Genomic DNA, 25291 nt, shown 5'->3' with positions numbered 1-25291 from the left:
TATTTTTTTAAACGTAAATTTTTATTTAAATAAAATTATAAAACAAAAATTTTTTAAAAAAAAAAACGAAAATTTTCAATTTTTATATAAAAAAAAAAATCGAAATTTTTTTAATTTTTTTCTTATAAAATTGATTTTTTTTAAAAAAAAAAAAAAAAAATTGGCCATCGTTTGGATTTTTTTTTCTTTTCTTTTTTGTTAGTTTTAGGTTTTTTCTAGAAGTTTTAGTTTTTTCTTTTCTTTTCTTTTTTTAATTTTACTAAGGGTAATTTCGTCATTGGGGGGAACATTGACAATTTTTTGTAGTTTGGGGGGGGACATTGTCACAATTGAAAGTTTGGGGGGGACATTGTCAATTGAGTGGTAGTTTGAGGGGGTTAAGTGAACTTTCCCCTAATTAATAATTTCTTGATTTACATTCTCGTAGAAAGTTTGGAAATAATTTAGAGGAATGTTAGGTTTTACAAGCAAATTTTATAAAAAAAAGTTTACATGTGATACAATAATTATTAACCAAAGAGGGTGATAGAAACCTAAACTAGCCGTCAAAGCTAAAAAAAGAGCAGTATAGAGAGAGCATAGCAAAGTGGAGAGGGAATTATAACTCCCTCTTCTTCGCCCCTTCTTCCTTCCTTTTCTTACCTCAACTATAAATCGACTAGGGCACGTGTGTCAATAGTTATTGGGGTGCATTATAACGATGCGTGGCCTTTTATAGATATCGTCTTACGTATAATAATAGCATGAGTGATTATTGTGTATGTTATAGATAATATTTGAATTGTGAATATTTTAAATTATATTTTTGGCATTGTACAGAGCATTTTGTCTCATTTAATTGTTATATTAATAAAGGGATAATTCGTTCAAAAAAATTAAAAAATAACCTCATCAGGATTTGGTGTAAACTAAGTGTTTTTCAGCCTCCAATCATATTAGACCACGTAAGCTTAAAACGCTAACATGGTTTAAGTCGAAAACACCGAATCACGAACTTTCTCTCAAGACAACTGACGTCTGAAACTGAATCTGTCGTAAGCTTAAAAATATTATGCAAGGAGAACACCGTCTCGGTTCCTCCGCCCCGAGCAGCGCCATTGCTCACCACCGAAGCCCCACTCAAGAGATGCATCAGAATAATATGTTTAAAAACCATATGAAATTGCCAATTTAAGTTTAAAACTCAAAAGGGTTGAAAGAATCTCTTGCACACAAAACAAAATGGTTTTTTCCTCTCTCTTTAGGAAACAAACACCCTTTAAATCAAAATCTGAGACCTCAAAAAAAGGTTTCAAACCCAGATGCAAAAAACATTGGAAAAAGACAGAGGTGAACAAGAAGGAGATCAGTCAAAAAATGCGTTCCCAAGGATGTTTCTTGCTCTGACCTTCTCGACGAGAAAAACCAAGATGATTAGTGCGATTTAACCCAACGACTAAGGGCGTTGAACTGAGATTACTCAGATACGACTGATTTCGATTACAAACGGTCTCCGGTGAAGTTGAGAGAGAGAGAGAGAGAGAGGGAGAGATATTGACAAAATCACGATTGGGGGCTTTATACAAGGGAGGAGGCAGTGCGGTGGCTTCGAGTGATTCTGGTTGCGGCAATCAGCGGACAGCGTAGCTGGTGTTGGTGGATCCGGTGGTTCTGAAGAGGAAGAGAAACACCCCTTTCGTCAATGACAAAGGATGGGTTGTTGTTGTTGATCGGGTGTTTTGGTGTGTATTCTATCTTGTATATCAAGCTGACGTGTTTAATTATTATTGGAGGCTGTAAATGTTAGGGTTTACACCAGAACTGGACATAAGGGGCTCTCAAAAAAAATAAAAAAAAGCTCTTTCAGTTTGTTGTTGGCTATTTTATTTTGTATCATAAATAGTATTTGGTTTATGGCTAAATATGAAAATACAACTTTATGTTTTTCTCTTTTAATTTTATTTTATATTATAGATGGTATTTCCTTTATAGCTAAATACAGAAACGGTACCTCATTAAAACATGCCTTGTGTTAATTATATGCCTCATTAAAAAAATTTAATAATTATAACTTATAATCAATTCATGGGATTTGGGGTCAATTTATGTTTGTGGGCAGTAGCGGAGCTAGGCTTAGGCCAATTTTTATTTATTTATTTTTTTTTTTTGTGAATTAAAATATAGTTCTACCTCTACGCATCCCATTCTTTTACGTCTTTGAACTTTCATTAATCACATAATAATTAACATTGGACAAAGATTTCCTCCAAGTTGGGTTGGAAGAACTTCGTTCAACTCATTCTATAAAAATGACATGTATCATTTGAACATGTGAGATGCACATATTTTTTTAATAACTGCGACAAAGTTAAAATAAATAATATTAAAAATGCATATGCATCTCACATATTAAAAAAAAAAGACGTGTCATTTTTATAGACTAGGTTGAGTTGGAGGAAGTTCCTCCAAACTGGGTTGGAAGAATTTCCTTCAACCTAATCTATAAAAGAAACATATGTCCATTTTTTTTTAATAACATGTGAGATGCACATGAGTTTTTAATAAAATTTAGGGGTGGGCAGATTAACCGGTTACCGATTACCGGCCGTATACCAGTTTCGACCGAACCGATATTAACCGTAACCGATATACCGATATCCTTATCGGTTAAATTTTTTATACCGGTATGCTTATCGGTTCGGTTCGGTCTGGTTAGAAATTTCATATCGATTAACCATTTAATCGATATAAACCGTTAAATAGGGATGCTAAAACGATGTAGTTTTTGGATTATATATATACCTATGTAACCTTATCTTAATTTGGGATTGGGTAGGTTTGACTTTTTTTTTTTTTAGTGATGGCATTGGATGAGATTTCTTTGCCTTTGGTGAAAGCATTTTTCATTAACTAGCTTTGTTAGTCTAATTAGCATTCATTATGTTAATTAGTTTATTTGCTTTGGAAAAATGTATTTTATAATATAAAAAATTAAAAAAAAAAAAAAAAAAAAAAAAAAAAAAAGTTATGGTGGATCAATATAAAAAAGCTTCAATTTTTAGCCCAAAAAATAAATATTTGGGTCTCAACAAAAAGTATTTGGGCTCTTAAAAGTAAAAAAAAAAAAAAAAAAAACTCATTTTTTGCCCAACAAAATAAATCAATATAAAGCTCACAGTTAAATCGGTTAACCGGTTTAACCGAGTACCGTTATAACCGATAATTTTGGTTAAAATTCTTATTGGTTTGGTATCGGTTAATAAACTGTTTAACCGAAAATTATCGGTTAATAACTGATAAGAGCCAAAACCGAACCGTTTTGACCGATACTCAAGCCTAATAAAATTTATTCCAACTTTGTCATGGTATTAAAAAAAACATGTGCATCTCACATGTTAAGGGACACATGTTACTTTTTATAGACTATGTTAAAGGAAATTTCTCCAACCCAGTTTGAAGAAAAATTTTGTCCATAAAATATTTTCTTTTTGGAAAAGTTTCCAAAAATAGAAACTTTCGTACTTTAGAAACCTTCTTTCATAGTAGATCGAGTATGTGTACCAATTTTTTTGACCGACAACTTATTTTGTAAAAACAATTTTTTTTACTCCTTAAAACGTTTTCAATCATATGAAAGCATTTTAAACATGTAAAAAAAATGCAACAATAGGAATATAACATTGAAGTATTTTTAAGATAGAACATGATTTCATAAACATTGAGATTTAATACCTTCTAAGAGCATTCTCAATGGAAGAGCCATATTTTTATGTAAAATAGCTCTTCAAAACTCACTTTTATCTAGTTTAGCTAAGCTATTTTTAAGTGTCTCCACATCCGATTAGCTATATTTCTTAAAAAAGATGGAAAATATTTGGGAAAAAGATAAAGCAGGAGAGAGAAACACTAAAAAATAAAATGGCTCCCTTAAAAAGTGCTGCTACATTTAACTTTTTTTTTAGCTCTTCTAATCAAATATCTATTTTACATATATTTTTTGCTCATCCAATGTGGGAGGTTTTTTGAACATTTGAAGAGCTATTCTAGATAAAAGTAACATTTGGCTCTTCCATTGGGAATGCTCTAAAGAGGTTGAGATTACTACTTAGTTGATTCTATTACTAAATAGGTTGACGAAAAGGGGTGTTCTTCCCCTTGCCGAATAATACACCTAATAGCAATGTCCTCAAAAATCTTTTCTACAAAAAACATCATGCAAACCTAAGTCTAAATGAAATCAAATTTATAACACCATCACCTTATGAGATCAATCATTTGACTACTATATGATACTAAAATGCTTCTTTTAAACATGGCGATTTTTTTATATTTTTTTTCCTAAGCAAACAAGGAAATTGTTACGAAGGAGGGGGGTCATTCCCATTCTTGATCCGAAAGAAAGAGAGAATGAGAGACCAGTCAAGAATGCTTCTGAATACAAGGTTAGAAGCGGCCAAACCAACTACACATTGTGAACTAAAAAGTGCACTAAAATTAAAGCAAATAACAAACATAAATAAATAAAAAAAATTAAAAAAATAAATAAAAAAACATAAATCCAGTCTTGTGATGCTAGTGGCACAGTAGGGATTTTACTAGAAACAGCAAAAGATGAGAGACATGCGGTGGTAGCGTGGATAATTTTATTTTTAGATAAACTAAGAACCACAACAACAACTAAGAGACTTCTCTTAACCACAACAGCAAAAACCAGCAGTGAAACCAACACTGAAACAGACTGAATCTAAGCACTAAAATATAAAAGCAAGAAAACCAAAAAAATACACAAAAACAACAGCATCGGTGGAGGACGAGGTAAAGGAAGGCGGCGAGGACACGATTTGTGACTGGAGCGTGTGAGCCATATGCTGGTTGTGTATGCCGGGATGTAGGGGATGGCTCCAGGAGACCGGTGGGAGGTGGCGGAGTGGAGGAGATCCTTCTTCGTGCATTGGCCGAATCTACTCGCAAGCTTGGGTTGAGCACGCTTCGGCACGTGGTGGCCGGATGAAGGTGGGGTTGGTAGCAGATGAAAGCTAAGAGGCCTAGGAGCTTGGTGGTGAGGCGCATGCACAGAAGGGGTTTCCTGAAATCGACAAATCTGATTTTTAAAAAATCAAAACCAAAAGTTCAATGGAAGGACGGCGACGGCGGAGCTAGTGGAGGAGATAGTGGTCAAGCAATCGTAGGTAGAGGAGGCAACAACAAAGCTATTGAACAAGGATAAAACGCCAAAGGCATTGGATAGGATCTCTGAAGAGACGAATAGGACCTCTGAGGAGGCGGTTTGAGCCTCCAAAGAACGGAAAGGGGAAAGAGGAAGAGGGGAGTCAAAGGGGAGGAGGAGGGAACCAAAGCTCCCTCCCATGATAGTCGGTGGCTTCTATTTTTCTTCAGATAGAGAGAGCGTTTTTTCTAATGCCTAGTGAGTTTTAGGCAATGTCTGGTGGATAGTCTTCAACTATAAAAGTAAATTTTCTTTCTTTCAAACATGGTGATGTTTATATACACATGATGATGTTTAGTTAACAAAACACATAGTCATGTAGGATAAAAATGGTTTAAGAAGATGTGCATATACTTTGGCTATCTCAACATGTGCTTTACATGCAAGTGATTGACTCATGGATATGAAAAGAGCTAGCACTATATGGATTTGGCCATTCAATGAAAGCAACATAATCACATTGTGGTATAATGTGGAAGAGTAGAGTGTAGTAGGTGTTTTGGGCTCTTAGAAGTTTGGGTGTTTGAGAGGGCTGAGTGGAAGTGCTAAAATGAGAGAATGGGGGAGAAAACAAAGTGGCCGAATGGCCTTATTTTGGATGAGGGGGTTAGGACTAAAGATGGCTTAGTTCAAGGACCAAGGGTTCTCACCGAGTGTCAAAGGTTGTTTTCACATACCACCCGTAATTGCCATGTTTTAGCTTCACAATCCAAAGGTTAAAGCTATGCAAAGTTGATTTCATAAAGTAGGGGTCAATGGCATGTATTAGCTTCATAAACCAAAGGTAAAATCCATGTACCATTGGCTTCATAAACTAAGGCCTCATTTAGTAAGCAAAATAGACATTCCATCATAAAAGAGAATAGTTATTATCATGAATGGAGGATGGTGGAATAAAATAATTATTCATATTTCTTAGTTTGGTGACAACACATATGCTCTAATTAGAATTAAACCAAAATTAGTATAAAAAAAACCCCACATTATTACTTATTTTTTAAAAAACTCAAATTAAAAAAAAAAATGGTACGAATTCGGTGGGTAGTCGGCCACCCATAGTAGAAGTTGTATAAGCATCGAGGTAGCCCCGACTCGCGGCCACCCCAAAATCCACCGAGGATGGTTGCACCATCCACGGTTTCTGATGTGGTTGACCACCCACATAATTCAACGTTCCAGTTGTTTTCTTTTTGTCTTTTCGTTTGAAAGAAAATTAAAATATATATATATATATATATATATATATATATATATATATATATATATATATATATATATATATATGGGTTTTTTTCTCTCTCTTTTTTTTTTTTTTTTTGAAAAACATGGCATATTCCTCTTCATGAGGGAATAGTTATTCCTATGTAAATAGTTATTACTATGAATAGGCCCTTATCAAATAAAAAAAATAGAAATAGCCATTATATTCTATATGCCTATTCCGCGAACCAAATGGGCCCTAGGGTTAATCACGTGTATTTGTTTCAAGTACCAAAGTCCAAAGGTTATATCTTTTTTTTTTTTTTTTTTTTGAATACCAAAGGTTATATCTAAGTAAAGGTTAATGGCATGTAAACACTTTTTAAATTGAAAGCTTAAAAAAATAAAATTTAACTATTTCTATTTGAGACAACAATAACTATTTCATGCATGCAATTCGGTTATAGTTTTGTTGTATGGATTTCTTTTGTCTTTCCTTTGTTAAAACATTATGCTAAGTTTAAACCATAATTTTTTAATCTCATGCTCCATATGTCATGTGCCATGTATTAAACCATTAACCTATGCATGTAATTTGAGATGGAAATGAATTTTTGAAATTTTTATGGTCACACACATATATAGTAAGTTTGATCCATTTTTACTAAGCTACCTAAGCCCAGCCTTATGGGCCTACACATCAGCCCATGACCTTGGGCTGCCCCAACATGCTAAATTAGGGTTGAGGTAAAGGGTGTTACATTAATTCTACAAAGATTCAATATACTTCTTCACAAATTAAGTTTTCTTAAAGAATAATTCTAACTAATAGAATTATTAAAAAACAACAACTAACTTTTCTTCCCATTGCCACCATTGCTCTCCTTTTTTTCGTTTCTAGGCATTAGTCCTATTATCTGTTAAACTTTTTTAAAAAAATCAAAATCAAAATCAAAAATCAAAAAGCATATAGTTTTTGTTTTATCTTTATTCATCTAGCACAGAAATCTCGTGCATATACACACAATCTTAATCATGTATATATAAGCTTTTGAACATCATTCTCTTTTAAGCCAGTTTTCAAGGGTAAATTCTACTTGAAGTTTATACCATTTGGTATCAAATATTGCCACCACGTCGAGTATGAGAACCAATGCAGTTCATCAGGTATGAGATTAAATGGGTTGTGGTTATGTAATCGAGTGACAAAGGAGATGACTTATAGGTTAGATTGGATTAAAATATCTTGGTATTATGTATGGGCTAAATATTAAGTAATTAAATACTGATAGATGAGTAAAGCCGCCAAAAGTGAAAGGGTTAACATTGGGTCAATGTCAATAGATAGGATCACCATGGGCATTGTCTATGAAGCGTGGTGATATATTACGATCTAAGTGTCCCACATGACTTAAGTGCAATCTTAATCATGTGTACATAGACTCTTAGACACCCTTCCCGTATAAGCTAGTTCACTGGTAAATTTTACCTAAAGTTTATATCATATTTAGTTTAGAAAAATGCACAGAAATAAAACCAGAGGCCATGGGGACTATGGCTTTTGGTATGATAATCCATCTACAATAAACACTTGAAATCGAAAGACAATTTTTCAAAATCAGGGGGTCATTGTCCTCATGGACCTATGGTTTTATCCTTGCACATGACATTTACTAAGTTAACCACACAATCCTAATCATCTCTTTCATGTTGGACACATCATTCCCAAAGGCTTTAAGAGGTGTCGACCACCCTCTAGCCAATTATAAGAATGTCCAAATTAACCTTGATGGCTCATGGGGGTGGTCGAGACCACCCTTGATGGTTCGATGGGGGTGCCCAACCACCCCCTTACCCTCAATAGGGGGTGGGTTGACCACACAACATAAAAACATTAATATTAAAATTTGAGTTTTGACGGCTTTCCCAACAAGGTTCCTAGCGTGGTTTTGCGAGGTTATGGGGGTGGTTAGATGGTGTTCAAACGAGGTTCCAGATGGGTTACGGCAATTTGACAATGAGAAATTCAAATTAATTTGAAAATTGGTTTACGGTTTTAAAAATGTTTACCGAAACAAACGAAGAAGATTAAAAAAGATTTTTCAGTGAAACTGAAAATGTTTTCAGTTGATTTCGTTGTACCAAACATCAAAAAATAGAAAAAATATTTTTCAAAAATCATTTTATACCGAAACAAACAAAGCCAAATATATACTACCTTTGACAACGCTCTTTAATTTTTCCTCTTATGAGGACACAAAATGGTATGCTTTATCTATTAAAAAAAAAAAAATCGTATATATTTTTTCCCATAAAGGTTTTGCTAAAAGGGCACCATTTTATAACTTCTAATCTATTAGAATTGATGGAAAATAGGACCAAATAAATCTTATTTAATAATTATAAAAAGAAAAAAAAAATGAGAGATTTCAAATTATATGTAGATCAAATGGATTTCAAGGAAAAAAAAAAAAAAAACATAAAAAGAAAAAGAAAAAGAAAGAAAAAAACCTTAAGTGCACATCCAGGAGCGTGCGTTGCGCTTCCCACATGCATCGCCTCATAGGGCGGGAGATTTGACTCCGCGTCCGGTCAAGATGCCATGAACGTGGACCCTAGTGACATAGGGGTTTGACTTATCCATCTTATCATTCGGATTTGGCTTACATGCCGTAAAAAAGAAATGAAAACTATTAGAAAGCCAAATAAATGAATATAAAAAAATTTTCAAACCGATGAGGCAAGAGTTTTAAATTAAAAAAAAAAAATGTAATTTTCTCTCTCTTGTCACGTCAGTTTAGAAATTTTTCTAAGTTCATTTGTTTGGCTCCCTAACACTTTCAAAAAAAAAAAAAAAAAACAATTTTTCTCCAAACTGAGTTGGAGGAATTTCTTTCAATCTAGTCTATAAAAATGGCACGTGTCCATTAAACATATGCGATGCATATATTTTTTTAATAGTAAAGACAAAGTTGAAATAACTTTTATTAAAAACTCATGTGCATCTCACATATTATTAAAAAAATAAACACGTGTCACTTTATAAACTAGGTTGAAGGGAATTCCTCCAACTCAATTCAGAGGAAAACTTTATCCAAAAAATAAATAAATATATATAACAGTTCAAATTTAATTTCAAAATTTTCAAAATTGAGCTGATTTGAATTAATATGCTATGCAAGTTTAGAGATTTATTCTCTTTATATGCCCTTTTTCCCCCTCTTTTTGTGAAGATAGAGTAAAATAGAGTATATATATATATATATATATATATGATTTTTATCTCCTTAAATGTGAATAGCACTGTTGAATCAAAATTTAATAATAATTCATCTCAATTTTAATAGTGATTTTGAAAGGATAAAAAAAATATAATGGACCGAAATCAAAGCTCCACCTATGAAAAGCTTAAAGACTATTGCTTCACAGATAAGTTGTATTAATTAGCCTTCCCAGCACATGACACCAATGTATTTCTTATTAGAATTTGATCCAATCTCAAATGGGTGCTAACTTAACAAGCAAAATCACCGACCAATAAACTTTCAATAGATGATTTATTCCCATATTTTGTGACCAAAAAAATAAGAAAAGTCAAAAGCAAGGAGAGCCGGTAATGGAATCAAAGAACCACCAATAATTGCGCATGGTTTCAACTAGAAACCAACTATTCCAATATCAACCAAGAAAACATATAATATTGCAGGCAGAAAGATAGAAACAAAAAAACTCAGCAAGAGATCATAGATAGAGAGAGAGAGAGAGAGAGAGAGAGAGAATGCAAAAGCATCTCTCTTTCTGGGATCTCTGATCAATATTAATCTAGCATGAAAGAAGACTCTAATCAATGATATATTTCTTTTATACATTGGTTATTCTTCCATTTCAGGTTTAACATATATATACATATCTCAGACCACAGTGTTTTTTTTTCCCTTATAAATCCATCACTTCTCCTTCATCTTCTGCACAAATATTGTGATGAGCCGCCTTCGAGCATTTTCATCTCCAGACCTGGCACCTCCTTCCACAAGTCATGTCGAAATCCCAGAAGAGTCTTCTTTAGAAGGTGATGGCTATAATGTATACCTATATATATATATATATTTCTTGGGATTAAATTTTGCAGCATTTTGTTGTTTATCATTTGTAGGAATTGCAAGCAATATAAAGCTGTTGCTGAAACTAATCCAAGATCACAGTGAGGCAAGCACAAAGGAAAATGATGACCGGAAGGTGCAAAGGGTGGCCGGAATGATAAAGATCATCGATGATGCAAAATCCCGGATTGAAAAATGTCAATCTACTGGCAAGAAGAAGGAGCTCCGGCGAAGCAACACAGATCTTAGGCCTAATTTACCAAGGGACAGGAAGTCTCAGGAGCCGATATCCGATGAGAAAGAAAGGCTGAGGAAAGAGCTCAACGCGAGCTTGGCAGCACGGAAGAGCCTGGAAATCATGTGTTCAAGTTTGGGAAAGGAGAAGGAGATTATGGCGTCGGAGCTTTCGAAAAAGGTTCAAGAAATGTGTGGCATGGAGGAGCTTATCAGTGATCTTAAAGCTCAAAACGAGAAGTTGTTGGGAAAAGTACAAACATGTGTGGAAGAGCATTTAGAGAAGAAGGGTGGTGGAAACAGGGGAGAGACTCAGAAGAATGCAGGGCTCCATGAGAGAAACAGAGCACTTTCAGAGCAACTGCTCAAGTCTCTTGATGGGTATCGATCGTTGAAGAGGAAGTTCAAAGATGTGAAAGAGGAAAACATTGAAATTCTTGCAACAATGGAGGAAATGGGGACGGAAGTCCAAGCTGGCCTTGACAGAGTACGTAGCTTCAGGCAACAGATGGCCTCAAGGAATGAAGAAGAAACAGTGGATATTGAAGAGATTTCAGCACTGGAGCACATGTTTGAAGGCTTTAACATAAAGATACTAAAGCATGGGGAGCAAAAGAAGACCACTCCTCGTGTCAAACCCTAATCTGAGATCAATGCCAGTGAGATTTCTATTCTTGCATCACAAGAAAGGGGGATCATTGACTTAAAAAGTCAGACATGCCTAATCTGTATGTTTGCTTCTTTTTTTTTTTCTTTTTTTTTTGCCTTTTTTTTTTTTGGGGTGGTCGAGAAAGGGGTAAAAAAATATTTCATGGTTTTGCATATTGTCGTTAATGTGCAGTAGCCTAGTTCAGATTTCTAGATTAAAGTTCACTAGCCCTAAAAGGTTGTATAATTCCTAAAATTTCCTCCTTTTTACCCTGTCTTCTCGAAGACACATTATATGTACCTAATATTGATTTGGCAAGAAGCCTAAGTAGTTTCTTTGATCACTGCTCGACTCTGAGGATGATAGACTTTGATGACTAAAATAGTTTTACAGGGAATCTACATTTACACTTCTAATGTTTTGTCATTTTGAGCGCAAATAGAGACATTGCAACTTCAATGGTAGATTCGGAGGTAACGGTTTTGCAAATATGATTATGTTTTAGCACACTGGTAACGGCAATTTTCCCAACAATAATCTGCTCATAATAAAAAAACTCGCACACATTTAACATATTCACTCACTTATATATTCCTGCTTTACACTGCTAAGTAAAAAAAAAAAAAGTGAATAACCAACCATGCAACATGAGCATGGTGTTTATACATGTCTACATCATACTTAAGGGAAAAAAAAAAAAAAAAAAAAAACCTAGAGCTAGTTCAGAAGAAGTTTCTTAAACATGTACAGAGCTCCTGGCATTGGAAGAGATATATTATTCGGCAAGGTTTTGTAAATGGCAGGCTGCTATGGAGTTCAAAACCCATGAATTGCTTGCTACTTTGGCTCCAGTTGAACTTGCCATGGCCTCTGCATCCGATCGGCGGCAGTTGAAAATTGTAGTTTTCTTGCTAGGATTACATTTATCAGGAAGCTCAAGACTGTAAATTATGAAGGTTTGGTTTTGGTCCTCTGAAACAGGTCTTCTATGCAGAATTGTTCCTCCAGCAGCAATTACAAGGTCTTGTAGGTACCCCTTGTATGCAGGTAAAAATTCTCCCATGAAATAGAACTTACACCCATCAAAAAGCTTTGGTTGCTGCATGTAATACTCCCCAAATAAATGAAAGATACAATATTCAGATTAGGTTTAAATATTGTAATTTAATTTTTAGAATGTACAAAATAATCACAAGTCTTTAAATAAATGGAAGTGTCCAACAATATGAAGATGGCCCATGAAGACCATCATAAAAGCTATTTTAGATGAATCATAATTGGAGTGGGCTTACATACTTTTAAGTTATGAAATTGAATATGAGATTTGTGTCTTCTAGAAGAGTGTCAAAGGAACTCATAATGATAATCTTTACAGTTGAAGGCAAGGAGTAACCAACCTTGTTCAGCAATCTTAGCCTTCCAAGTCGAGGCCCATCCCTGATCCCATGAATGTCAACAGCAATTTCATAAGGCTCCTCATCAACAAGTTCCATGACCTTCATGCAAGCCTTAATCCCTGTAGACACACAAAAAAGAAAGCATGAGCAAATTACATACATAACATGTGTGTGTACGTGTAGATAGAAAAGTAAGGGATGGGTAGCTCCAAAGCATATTCATCCCTTTGTCTGTACAAATATACAAGCCAGATACATAAGGGAGTACTTTCTTAATAGAAAGTACAGCACTTATAAGGATTGGACAAAAAATTAAATAAAAAGGTACTTACACTCCATATTCAGTATCCACTTTCCCTCCAAGATACCCATCAATATTTTGAGGGTTCTTCTGCATGCCCCATTTTCATTTGTTGACGCAATAACATGGGTGACACTCGAATCCCACTTTTTCAGAACTGTAACTCCAGATAATCTCTCAAAATCAGAAACAGTTTCCTGCAGTTCCAACCATCAAGAAAATAATAAAAATCATTTCTTTCTTTTTTTTTCAAAAAGAATTGACTCAGGTAAAATATAAGTAGATTTTTTTTACCCCCTCTGCAGTTGTGAGAGCTGAACAACAAAGAACCAATTTCTTCGAGGATACAAAAAACTTCCAATTTCTATCAGTACTGATGACATTTTTACTAGCAACATCATCACATTGAGATAGTTTCCTGGAAAAGAATGGGGAGAAAGAACAGAATAAAAAGAGAATATTGTGTTGGAGAAATGCTCTATTATCTGTTAATGAAAACGTACTTCAAGGAAAAGGTCAACATACCCTTTAAGAGCACATTTCTTCCTCATTTCTTGAGGGCTTTCACTAGGTAACTTAGAAGAGGCATGAAGAGGACATAACATGACAAAATTATCCTGATTCAAGAGATGATAACATAAATTAAAATATACATTTTTGAACAAAGAGGTTTATTGCAAAGTTTTAGATTGCATTTGGTTCTCTATATCACTTACAGTATCCCATCGACATTGTGGGGTCAACTTTGCACAAGGAACGTGAAAACTCTTGCGACAATTCTTCGCATAGCACCCAAGTGCTGCCCCCTTATTTCCACAGCAACAACACTTAATTCTTCGACTTCTAGTTAATTCAGCTTCGAGATTAATTGCATTATCATCTTGGAAATAGACATTTGGGGCCCTGCACTTATATTTTCGAACACCTTAGATAGGAGTTCCATGGTAATTTCAAGATATTTGGAAAATGAACCAGAGAACAAAGTTTTCTAAATTGATCCAACCCTAATACTCATTATCATGGAAAAAATTCATTAGTTTATGAACATATAGTCATCTTCTTGTCAATAAATGGAAAAAATTCATTCATTAGTTTATGAACAGATAATGATCTTCTTGTCAATAGACCGCACAATTTTAGCGAAATCCATATCAATAACAACAGGCAATACATAAGCACTTGAAATAGCTTGTCCTCATCCTGACTACCCTAGGTTTCCCACAAACATCTTCTTTGGTCTAGACAGCAGATAATGAATCAGCTAAACAAGTAATTTCAAGAACTCTTTCAGATTTTTTTTTTTTTTTTTTTTTTTTTAATAATATCAAAATTCAGGAGGTAAAACAATTTTTGAAAAACTTCACTTTAACCCAACAGGCTATCATCTGGTCCAAAATAGCAATGCAGATGAACTCCATTTGGACTTATTGTTATTAAAAAAAGACGGTACCGAAAAAAAGAAATATAGCCATTTGAGATCAATCCTTTTTGGTGATGTGAAGGATGTTTACCATTCAGTGCAATTCCTATGCGAATGTATGAGCTTGGATTCTCCATCATGATCTGCAGCAACAGGCCTTCCATTATAGTAGTGGACCATTTCTCCTGATGCCTGCATTTGGTTCAAAGAAAACTGCTGGTTTATTGATCCAAAGAATTAAAGTATAATGAGGAAAAAGGGAAATCCTGTGGAAGAAAAAAAATCAAGGGAGTAAGGGATACCTCCGATTCTTCTGAAGAAAGACAGAAAGCACATTGAAGCTTGTTAGAAATAGTCCCACATTTCTGTAAGACTACTTTATTCATTAGAGAAGGAAGCTTCTGCACAACTGATGTATCATCGTGACTTTTGACATAAGATCTGCCCTGAACCTTTTCATTGTGTTGGGTTTCCCTTGTAGGAACATAAGTATGACCCTCTTGGATGTCATTGACCAACTCATCCTTCAAGATGCCATAAGAGGAGACCTTCAACTTTTTCCTACTTCTCAGTTCTTGACCACGTGACTTGGTTTCCTTTCCAGGTTTGCTTGGTTTCTGTCCGAAACCAGAGACTTTCTTATTAGTATCCTCATCTTTTTGGTTTCGTGTTTTAACTACTTTAAGCACGTTTTTCTTCAGAGAATCCAGTTTTCGTTTCTCTGACCTTACTGAGCAATCAATCTGCTTATGCCTTTTTCCAGCCTTCTTCAAGGTAAGAACTTCATTGTTCCCTTCTTTCTTACCTAATAAAAGAGGTGTCTCAATTACTGCACTTTCGTCACCATGATCCAAAGTTTCAGTTCCCACAGAGACAGCATGAATACTTTTAGGTGTTGGCTTAGTTGCACTTGTACCAATATGAGACTTCTTACTCCGTTTGCTAATGTTATCCAAACTGTAATTATTGTCAAGAGTTTGCTCTTGGATAAAATTTTCTGATGCTTTATTCAAATCAATATAAATTTCAAAATCTGAATCTGTATGCCGTTTAGGACACTTCTTTTTGGCTCTTTCACTTGCCTTCCTAATCTTACCACTCTTGTTAGATTTATTGCTTCCAATTTGATAACTGGAACCTTCAGCTCTGGGAGAGGACACATTGGGCAGGACCCCATCTGTAGTACCACTTCCTTGTTTAGAATTCATGCATTTTTCATTTCTGGTGCTTGGTTCTTCATTTGTTGTCACATCCTGTAAGGCTGCTTCTAATTCCTTCTCTTGAATTTCATTGATTTCTTCCACATTTGCAACCTGTCATTCATTTCCAATTTTAGTAAAAGCCAAATGTCTCGAGCAAGATGAGAAATCAAGAAAGAGAACAGATGTATGAGGTGAAATGCAATGCTCCAAATGATGATATCAATACCTGCATCTTAAAGGGACTTGAACAAAGTTCGGGAGAGCAAGGTCTTTGTGTCCATTCAAACATCTCACTATCAAAAAAATCTGCAACACTGGAGCACTTGCCATGTAATCCCTACATGATGTTAGCAAAACATAAGAAAACAAAATTATGGCAAAAAAAAACAAAAAAGCCAATATGATGAAGTACCTCTTCATACACTACACATAACTTGATCAAGTCAGCCTGTTTTAGTTTAAAGCTAGTACAATCCATGACAGGAACGGCAAAGTGGAATAGCTTCACTAGTTTTTAGAGTAAGGTCAGCTAGTGTAAGTTTGTGAAGTTGAGCAACTCTTTCTAAGGTGACTCTTGCAAATTTCAAATGGGTTCATTGGAGCAACTTGTCAGGTACTAAATTCAGTCAACTTACCTAAAAGAGTTTTCTACAAATCCAGAACCAGTCTATTGACATTTTATAAGAAACATAATAAGTACTTATAATCAACTGCCAAGTCAGTTAAACAACATTACTGATGATTTCACAATAACCTTTCAAGCTTGGAATAAACTGATTATGCACTCACAGTTGGGGTCGAATTAGAAGGGTACTCATCATCAGAGTCCTTGATATCACTGAAGGCAGGAGCATTTAGTGGTGTCATATCCATAAATTCACCCTCATCAGTATGCTGACTTGACTTTTCTACGCCCTCCTCATCTCTCAACCAAAAGAAAGGTGAAAGCACTTGTTCTCCCTTGTCATTTAGAACAGGCTTATCCTTTACAATGGTTGAACTTTTTTGGGGTTCTTCCCTATCAATTTCACTCAATTCACCTTCTAATATTGCTCGCCTTGTTGGGGATTCGGAAAAAGGGCACTGTGGCACCTGAACCCTTTTCTTGGTTGGGAATGAAGGCTTCACAAAGGTAGAACTAGTATTTTTCATGTTCGATTTAGATTTTTTTCTTGACCCTTTTCCTTTCAAGGTATTTTGTTTCCCTGATCTATCCTGACAGTTTCCACCACTATCTTGTTCGCCATGGTTGCCTTCACCTTCAGCTTGCTCTTCTTTATCTGTAACAGAAGACAATGGTGTGACAAAAAGCACAAGCATATAAATTGAATTTGAGAGTAATACCATAAGAAAATAAAATGGCTTGCTCCACTTGAACGAAAAATGGATGCATTAGTTACAGCTATATATATTTGAGCTAATAGATATAGGAGACTACAAACGATGGGTCCAACGGATAGCAGAATGAGTATATCTGATGTACAAGACAATAAACTGGTGTTTGGGCTAACCATATACGAGCACATAACCTTTTGTGCTAATAAAACTCAAAATTAATCTTCTCTTGCATTAAATGCCTTCATTTTGCAAGAGTATTTTTATAGATAAATAGAACTCCAACAGTATCCCTAAGGGATTGAATCAACACTGTGACAATCTTCATAGTTCAAACTTCACAATAATGACTAAACAAGGAGTACTAAGTGCAAGATATGCTAAAAGAAAGCATTGGAAATGGCTCTAATTAAGAAACATATTCAAGAAAGAAATAGACATACAAATGTTAGTTCTGGTTATAGATAACCCCTTCTGCATGTAAAATTTAATGCATGCGCAACTCAATGATATCAATGTGTCTAAAGTCCAATTGACTATTATATTTTTCTAGTTCCAGCACGGTAATTCCTACAAACATTTTGCATTATTTTGTGTGTCACATGTGTTTACTGAAAGATCACCTGAAAATTTAGTTGAGGGTGCATTCTGAGTGACAAATATATTGATTCCTGAAGCAACTTCCATGCTTTTGTAAACGCTCACCAAGTTATCCATGTGAGGAGCGGGGCGAACCTCTGCAGTCAAACTCATTTATAAGCACTAAACATAACTAGAGGAAAATCCAGCAGGGCTGAAGCTGGTGAAAAAGTCACGTAACTTAAAAAACCGGGGCTATATTTGCTAAATGTTTTGAAAAGCAATTTAGTGACATGATTTGAAAGGAGTTTTTGATGTGATGAAAGTTGAGAATTGTTTTCAGCGAAGTTCACATTCGGAAAGTGTTGTCTATGGAATCCACAGAAGAAACTTATTTGGTAAATTTTTTTTTTTTAATGTTTAGTGTTTCAAAGAAACAATTACTAAATATGCTTTTTTTTTATTATTATTTAAAAAAAGAAAAAGAAAAAAAAGCTTGTCTTTTTCGTAAAAATGTTGTAAAGGTTAGGTTTAACATTTTATCAAATCAATCCTTAAGATAAACCAAATCACTCTCCGTACATATGTTATTAGGGTTTTTTATGAAAATTATGACATGTAAGCATAAGACAACATCAAACCCAATAAAATGAAGGATAATAGGTACCCAATTCTTTTGCCCAACTTAAGTCTAACTTTGGCCTTTTTTTTTATTTATTTAAAAAAAAAAAAATAGCAAATGAAAAAAAAAATGTGTGAAGGAATAATATCTATTTTTGGTCCTTCTTTTATTGATATTTTTTATAAAATAAAAAATAGTATTTTTCTTCATAATAATGTCATTTTTTAAAAAAAAATAAAAAATTGCATTATTATGAAGAAAAATATCATTTTTTATTTTTTTAAAAAATATCAAATAAAATAATGATCAAAAATAAATATTATTCATTCACACATTTTTTTCATTTGCTATTTAGTTTTTTTAAAATAAAAAAATATGGCCAAAGTTAGACTTTAGTTGGGCAAATTAGTTGGGACACTATCATTTTTCCAATAAAATAGCTCCAAATATAGGAATGTGGCGATTCAACTTGACACGTAGCAATAAAAAAAGAAAAAAAAAAAAAAAAAAGGAGAACAAGGAGGGACCTTCCTCTCACCAGCAGGGAGTGGCCCACCACCCTACAATTCTACAAAGGACGTGGGCGGGTTGGCTCACCCACCCATGTCCTCACTGAAAGAGGAGGCATGGGTAAGTCTCAACTTACGCCTTCCACCGGTAGGCATAGGTGGACCTTCGTGGATGAGTGGATTGCTTCACCCAACAGAGGAGAGGGGTGCATGTGATTGCCTAACAACCTACTTTGTCTACTGGCAGAGGACGTGAGTCACAATCTACTTACACATGTTGCCAATAGGCATGGGTTAGTGGGGCAACCCATCCATGCCCACTGGCGGAAAGGGTGTGCATGGGTCAACCCACCCACTAACAAAGCCCGTAGGCTAGTTGAGGTGACATTTTTGTTCACATAGAATCATTTTATTGGTTCTTATATGGTCTTACACCTATGTGTTACAATTTTTGTTAAAAACCCTAACAACAGGTGTATGAATGAGCAATTTAATAATAAAACATATCTTCAGGAGTGAATTGTTCAATTTTAACCATTAGAAAGTGATTTGGTAAAAGGTTAAACCTTAAGGACCTTTACAGTATTTTTTTTTTTTCCTATTTTTTAGATGTGGAGACTGACTTTTTACTTATAAAAAAAAAATTAAAAATAAAATAAAGACAACCACCTCTCTAATTTTTAAAAGATTATTATTATTTTTTTTATCAGTTAGTCTCCACACATGAAATAATAAGCATATGTTTTTTCAGAATATTCCTATGAGAAGCTGTGAGAAATTTTCTTAAAAGTGTTTTGTGATGTGTTTCTTAGAAAGTATTTCATTTGGTAACTATTTTCTGAAAATTGTGTTCAAAACACTTACCAATCATTACCCTAGAGTTCTCAATTTTCTTTCACTAAGATATCAAACTTCTTCAACAATAGCTGGAACAAGTTATGTTAATTTATTTCTTAAAGTGGGAGAAGATTAGAAGTTGCAATCGGTCAATTTTCACTCAGAAGCTGTAAATGGCAGTATAAACAGGTAAAGAAATCTGGAGGGGATAGAGAAGGAAAAACAAATGCAGTTTAAATGTACATGAAAAAAGAAAAGGAAAAGGAGATCTACGCAAGCTACAGAAAATTAAGCAAACATACAACGGTTGTTAACTTTTTATATGTCCACTTTTTCAGCATTCATTTAGAAATAAACTTTGCATTCTATATCTCAAGAAGAGGAAAAAAAGAAGAAGGAAAATCTTCACAAATTTCAGAAAAATCAAACAAGGATATTTGCTGTCAAGACTCCATCTCTCCCTCTGAGCATAATTTGAATCATGTAGATTCCAATGGTTCGGTTCTCCATATGACCCATCAAATGCCTCATTTCAAACAGTAATTGAAGTTAAAAAGTAATGGACCTTGTCCAAGACATCCACTTTAGACGAAACTGATGTGGTTTAATGTCGTGTGTAGTTGGGAACTTGGGATAGGTCACCTTTGAGGGTTTAATAAAAGTTATAGGCCAAATTTCAGATTTGTGCTTGAGAATTTTAATGTCTTGATCCAAAGTACGAATTGGACACTATGAAACCAGAATACCCCAATTCTCAATTGAGTACAATAATCTATCATAAAATGGCATTAGAAATATCAACATCAGGACCTATAAAATTTGCAACCGAAGTCAAAACATATCCAAGTCAGTTCATGGTCAATCATGTTTTTATGAGCAATCATCAATTTCCATAGTTGGTACCAGAGTGGGCTAAAAGTTGAACTGTAAAACCTAACTCAACAACATACTTTGTTTAAAAATTGGAAGACAGATTGGACTCACCTATTGATAAGGATAATCTAGAAAGACATAAAAAAATTATCTCATGAAACATTGTAGAAAATGATTGCTTGTTAGTTTCAGAAAGGTTCTCTTTTGAAGCTGATCAAACCGAGAAGAAAGTAGTAATGTGATAGTTAGACGTAAGCGAGCTATCTTCTGCTCCAGCAAACAAATGATGCAATTCCATATCCAATGACGATAACATCAAGGCTCAGAACATCAGTTTGGATGTGTAATAACAATTAAAGTTGCCATATGTTTACCATACCATCTAGTAAAACCAAGTGAGAGATGTGTCTATATGCAGCCACATAGTCAACAAGCTAGCTTTCTAAATTACTTTGTACAAACAGATCCATTGCCACATACCTCTACGCCGAAATGGCACTTTACAAACTGGACAAGTGGATCCCAATTTCATCGATTTCACAATACACAAGCTGGAAACAAGCAGAAAAAGATTTGTTTCAGTTTTCCAAATTCTAATTGCCAGTTGATGACATAAATGAGATACGAAGTGTACTAGCAAAGGAGCTCACTTGCAGAATACATGATTGCACGTTAGTGAAACCGCAGAGTTCAGAAGACTCAGGCTGCGAAATCAAAAATAATAATATAATTCAGCCCATTGACCCCCAAAAGAGGTATTCCCAAACCCTAATGTTAGAAATTTCGAGCAAAATCCGAAGTAATACATATTAATCATACTAACGAATTGCATGAGAAACTTCGAGATGTGTCGTTTCAGATTGGATTTGGTTTTAAACAGTCAAAGATCAGAATATGTAATCAAACCCAGTTGTTAAGACACCCATCAACAACTCTGTTTGGCTGCTGAGAAAATCTTTGACATAAAATTGAATTTTCTCTTCTTTCAAAAAAGAAAAAAGACAATAATGCTATGGAGATTGAGAGGCAGTGAGAGATAAAAAATACCAAATGGGGCACTTGAGTTCTCTGCCCATCTTCTCCAGGTGGCTCGCATCCCCCATTTTTGCTCCTCTGATTCCGATATGAGAGAGAGTGAGAGAGGTAAAGAAGAAGAAGAGAAAACCTCAAGCTCCCGCGCCTAATTTTCGCCTAATCTTCTTTTTGAATTTTGTTTGACCCGCCAAAACCTCTCTCAAGCTCCCGCGCCTAATTTTCGCCGTTGGCGGGGAAGGTAAAAAGAGAGAACAACATTTCGAAAATACCCTCAGTTTTATCTTTCTAATTAAAACAATTAAATATTTAAATAAAAATTACCGTGTAAAGGGAAGATTGTAATCAGTACTATTGCTATTGTGAAGGATGCCCAAGTGAAATATGATTCAAAATTTTCAATTTTACAAATTTAAGAACCCAACTTATGACTATTTTAAATCCAAGCACTATATAACGTCCGTTTGGTTTTTACGATTTAATTATTTAAAAACACAGTTAAACATATGGTAAAATCTCTTAAATCGTGCGTTTTTTAAAAATGCATACCACTGTTTGCGATCTGAAAACACATATTTTTTAGAAATGATTCATTTCCTCTCTCGATCCTTCACTCACCCTCCCAATTTTCAAAATTATTAGTCTGTGGGCTCATGTCTTCCCAATTTTCAAAATCACCATTGGATATGTGGGCTCATGTGCGAAACTTACTTGAGCCCTCACGTCCTCATATTTTTTTAAGTTTTCAAATTGTAGTTTTTTGAAAACGCATTCTCAAACGATATATTTTCGTTGATTGAATTTAAAATCACACTTTTAGTCTGCAAAATCGTAGTGCCAAACGCACGCACTAATAATAAAAATGATATGAAAAAATAACCATGATAGTACAACCTTGGGAATTGTTGATATACAAGAACCAATTTGTTCATTTTTTTCATGGCAAGTAGGAATCAACTATCATCCAAAATTGCAACATGTTAGTTGATAGATCTCTTTTATATGAATGCATACCTCTGTCAAATGAATTTAACCAAAGAGTCACCAATTATTCCACAAATTACCAGTAATCTCTACAAGAACAATAACCATCTCTGAAATGGTGAAACCGGCTGCGATCCCTCATAACAATCTCTCGCTTAAAAATCTTTGATATGAGTTTAATCGCCAAATGACAATCAGCACACACTCTCAAATTCTTCACCACCCTAATTGGGGTTCCTGCTGCTGTATTAATGAGCATAAAAGCAATTGCAATTTTCTCACTATGATAAGACAAAGCATTCTCCTTTTCCTCCTCCTCTATGTCTGCAAGCACATTTGCTGTTTGAGGCACATAACCTTCCAATTTCAACAATTTTGTGATCTCTGCTAGCATCACATATATATCCTCACTTTGAGGCTGAGACCTGTCACCCATGGTAAATTCATAAACCTTATTCCCTAATTCAACAAGGCTATACCCAGGAGTTTTCCTAACCCCTTCTGCAAGCATTGTGTTCCTCTCCTTTTGCACATCTGACCACTGACGCTCTGCTGCATAAAGATTTGAGAGGAGCACGTAATCCCCACTATTTCCAGGCTCCAATTGTCGGAGATGGGCTCTTGCAACCTCCCCAAGAGCCAAATTTCCATGAATTGTGCATGCTCCCAACAAGGTCCTCCAAACAATGGCATTAGGCTGCAATGGCATGTTTTGAATATACTCATATGCTTCTTTCACCTTGCCTGACCTACCCAACAAATCAACCATGCAGCCGTAGTGTTCTATCCTAGGCACAATGCCATATTCCTCTTTCATCCTGTTAAAATAATTAAACCCCTCATCCACCATTCCACAATGGCTACAAGCATACAACACCCCAACAAAAGTAATCTCACTTGGCACCAAACCCTCTCTTTCCAACTCCTTGAAAAGCTCAAGCGCTTCCTTGCCGAACCCATTAACAGCCAACCCGACTGTCAAAGAAGTCCAAGAAACTACGTTCCTTTTCTCCATCTCATGAAACAACTTTTGTGACTCTCTAATGCTCCCACACTTTGCATAGAGGTCCAAAAGGGCATTATTAGCATGCACGTTCGTATTCAAACCAAGCTTCAGCATATAAACATGGGCCCTCCTACCCAATGCCAAAGCTCCAAGCTCAGCACAAGCAGACAACAAACTTACCATAGTGAACCCATCTGGCTGAACATCCTCCAAACCCATTTCCCTGAAAAGGGTCAGAGCCTCATTGGGCATCCCATTAAGAGCAAACCCATTAATCACAGAATTCCAAGCAACAAGATCTTTTTCAGGCGTTAACTCAAACATCCTGTGCGCATTCTCAGCATGCCCACAAGCTGCATACATATGAACCAATGAGTTCTGAACAAAAACCAATGACTGAAACCCATTTCTTACAGCAATAGCATGTATCTTTTCTCCCTCTCTAACTGCACTCAACTTAGCTACAGCCTTTAGAAGAAACGGGTATGTGTGCGTGTCAGGTTCCATGGAGGACACATGCATTTGGCGGTACAGTTCAACAGCTGGCCTTGGATTCTCACTCTCAGCATAGCCTCTAATCATTGTATTCCATGTGAAAATGTTGGGATCCTGGATTTGTGAAAATATGTGCTGGGCATAAGACATGGGAGCTGAGAGGGACACAATGGTGAAGATGAGGTGCTTGCCCATGTCTGGATTTGATACTGTGACGCCATGTCTGATTGAGAAGGCATGGATTTGCTTCAGCTTCAATCTGGAGGAGGCGAACAACTGCAAGAGAGCAATGCATTCCTTGAGAAGATATGACATTGTATGACAAAAGAAAAGTAAAAATTCTAACTTTATTTGAGATTTTCATTATGAGCTATTTATTTAAACGTAAATGATGGAGTCACAACTCACAAGACATTAATTCATTGGTCAGGTGTGTATAGCTTCAATAAAAAAATACTGGATTAAATTAAAAATCTGGATTGACTTCATTTTATCCAAGATCTTAAGTAATATATGTGACAAGATATAGATTGCTATTTGATATGTAAAATATAATCTAATTGATTGAAGGGTAAGACTTGGAAGCAATGTACATGTAATCATTAGTGTTATATATATATATATATATATATAAGTGTCTAAATTGCAACATGCCCTCTTTTAGAGTATCAAATTTGAATTGAATCTCTCATCAATTTTCCTATTAATATAGACAATTAAATTATTTGCCAGAAATTTATAGTCAAATTTTGTTATACTAATGTAACATGTAATCATTAGTGTTATAGTTGTCCCCAAAAGGTAGCTCTGGGGCTGAACATAAATTTGCTACAAACTGGTTTGTAATAAATTCATACAAACATGTCTAATAAAGTGACATGTGTCCTTTAACATGTGATAAACACATGTTTTTTTAAAAGGTGTGATACAGTCACAACTTAAACCCAACTTTGGCTCAACTTTTAGACTAAATTTCCATTTTTTCTCTCTAGTTTAAGGCTCTCTCTCTCCTCCACAGGCAATATTTTTTTTTTTTTTTTTTTTTAAACTTAAAAGAAAAGTTGGGCCAAAGTTGAGTTTAAGTTGTGCCTTTATCATTTTCCTTTTTTTAATAGTTATATGGCATAATGCAATTTTATTATATGAGTTTGTTTAAATTTGCTACAAATTAGTTTATAGCAAATTTTTGTCCGTTGGGGACTACGTTTCATGAAGCGGAAGTCATTAGTTCAAATCATTCTCACTCATTTCCCTCTCACTTTGCGGACATATCAAAAAAAAAAAAAAAAACTTTTATTGCTGAAAATATT

General features: G+C 34.8%; 3 protein-coding genes across 3 annotated transcripts; 1 reads left to right on the top strand and 2 right to left on the bottom strand.

Moving 5' to 3' along the window:
* Positions 1 to 10155: 10155 nt before the first annotated feature.
* On the top strand, positions 10156 to 11472 carry LOC132172643 (myosin heavy chain-like protein). The gene is made up of 2 exons (XM_059584176.2): positions 10156 to 10475; positions 10560 to 11472. Exons 1-2 carry the CDS (start codon positions 10388 to 10390, stop codon positions 11381 to 11383), a joined length of 912 nt encoding a protein of 303 aa, XP_059440159.1. The 5' UTR covers positions 10156 to 10387; the 3' UTR covers positions 11384 to 11472.
* Positions 11473 to 12084: 612 nt separating this feature from the next.
* BRCA1 (breast cancer susceptibility1) lies at positions 12085 to 21612 on the bottom strand. Its single transcript, XM_059582520.2, has 14 exons — positions 21512 to 21612; positions 21115 to 21168; positions 20945 to 21015; positions 17668 to 17781; positions 16499 to 16989; positions 15936 to 16046; positions 14810 to 15820; positions 14599 to 14699; positions 13804 to 13990; positions 13613 to 13704; positions 13382 to 13505; positions 13119 to 13284; positions 12787 to 12905; positions 12085 to 12488 (listed from the first exon to the last, which is right to left on the bottom strand). The coding sequence occupies exons 1-14, from the start codon at positions 21565 to 21567 to the stop codon at positions 12165 to 12167; spliced, it is 3021 nt and encodes a 1006-aa protein (XP_059438503.2). The 5' UTR covers positions 21568 to 21612; the 3' UTR covers positions 12085 to 12164.
* An 852-nt stretch (positions 21613 to 22464) lies between these two features.
* LOC132172123 (Tetratricopeptide repeat (TPR)-like superfamily protein) lies at positions 22465 to 24296 on the bottom strand. Its single transcript, XM_059583574.2, has one exon. It carries the CDS (start codon positions 24294 to 24296, stop codon positions 22557 to 22559), a length of 1740 nt encoding a protein of 579 aa, XP_059439557.2. The 3' UTR covers positions 22465 to 22556.
* Between the last annotated feature and the right edge of the window lie 995 nt (positions 24297 to 25291).

The sequence above is a fragment of the Corylus avellana genome, chromosome 1, assembly GCF_965113065.1.
Source record: "Corylus avellana chromosome 1, dhCorAvel1.hap1.2, whole genome shotgun sequence".
Taxonomy (NCBI): Eukaryota; Viridiplantae; Streptophyta; class Magnoliopsida; order Fagales; family Betulaceae; genus Corylus; species Corylus avellana.
Note: the sequence above shows the minus strand (reverse complement) of the source record. Positions and strands in the feature narration are given on the sequence as shown.

Coding starts and splice junctions, on each gene's coding strand:
- LOC132172643 (XM_059584176.2), top strand. CDS start 10,388: ATGAGCCGCCTTCGAGCATTTTCATCTCCAGACCTGGCACCTCCTTCC. Junction 10,476..10,559: donor AGAAGAGTCTTCTTTAGAAG/GTGATGGCTATA, acceptor TATCATTTGTAG/GAATTGCAAGCAATATAAAG.
- BRCA1 (XM_059582520.2), bottom strand. CDS start 21,567: ATGGGGGATGCGAGCCACCTGGAGAAGATGGGCAGAGAACTCAAGTGC. Junction 16,047..16,498: donor CTTCTAATTCGACCCCAACT/GTGAGTGCATAA, acceptor AACATCATGTAG/GGATTACATGGCAAGTGCTC. Junction 12,489..12,786: donor GGCTAAGATTGCTGAACAAG/GTTGGTTACTCC, acceptor TATTACATGCAG/CAACCAAAGCTTTTTGATGG.
- LOC132172123 (XM_059583574.2), bottom strand. CDS start 24,296: ATGTCATATCTTCTCAAGGAATGCATTGCTCTCTTGCAGTTGTTCGCC.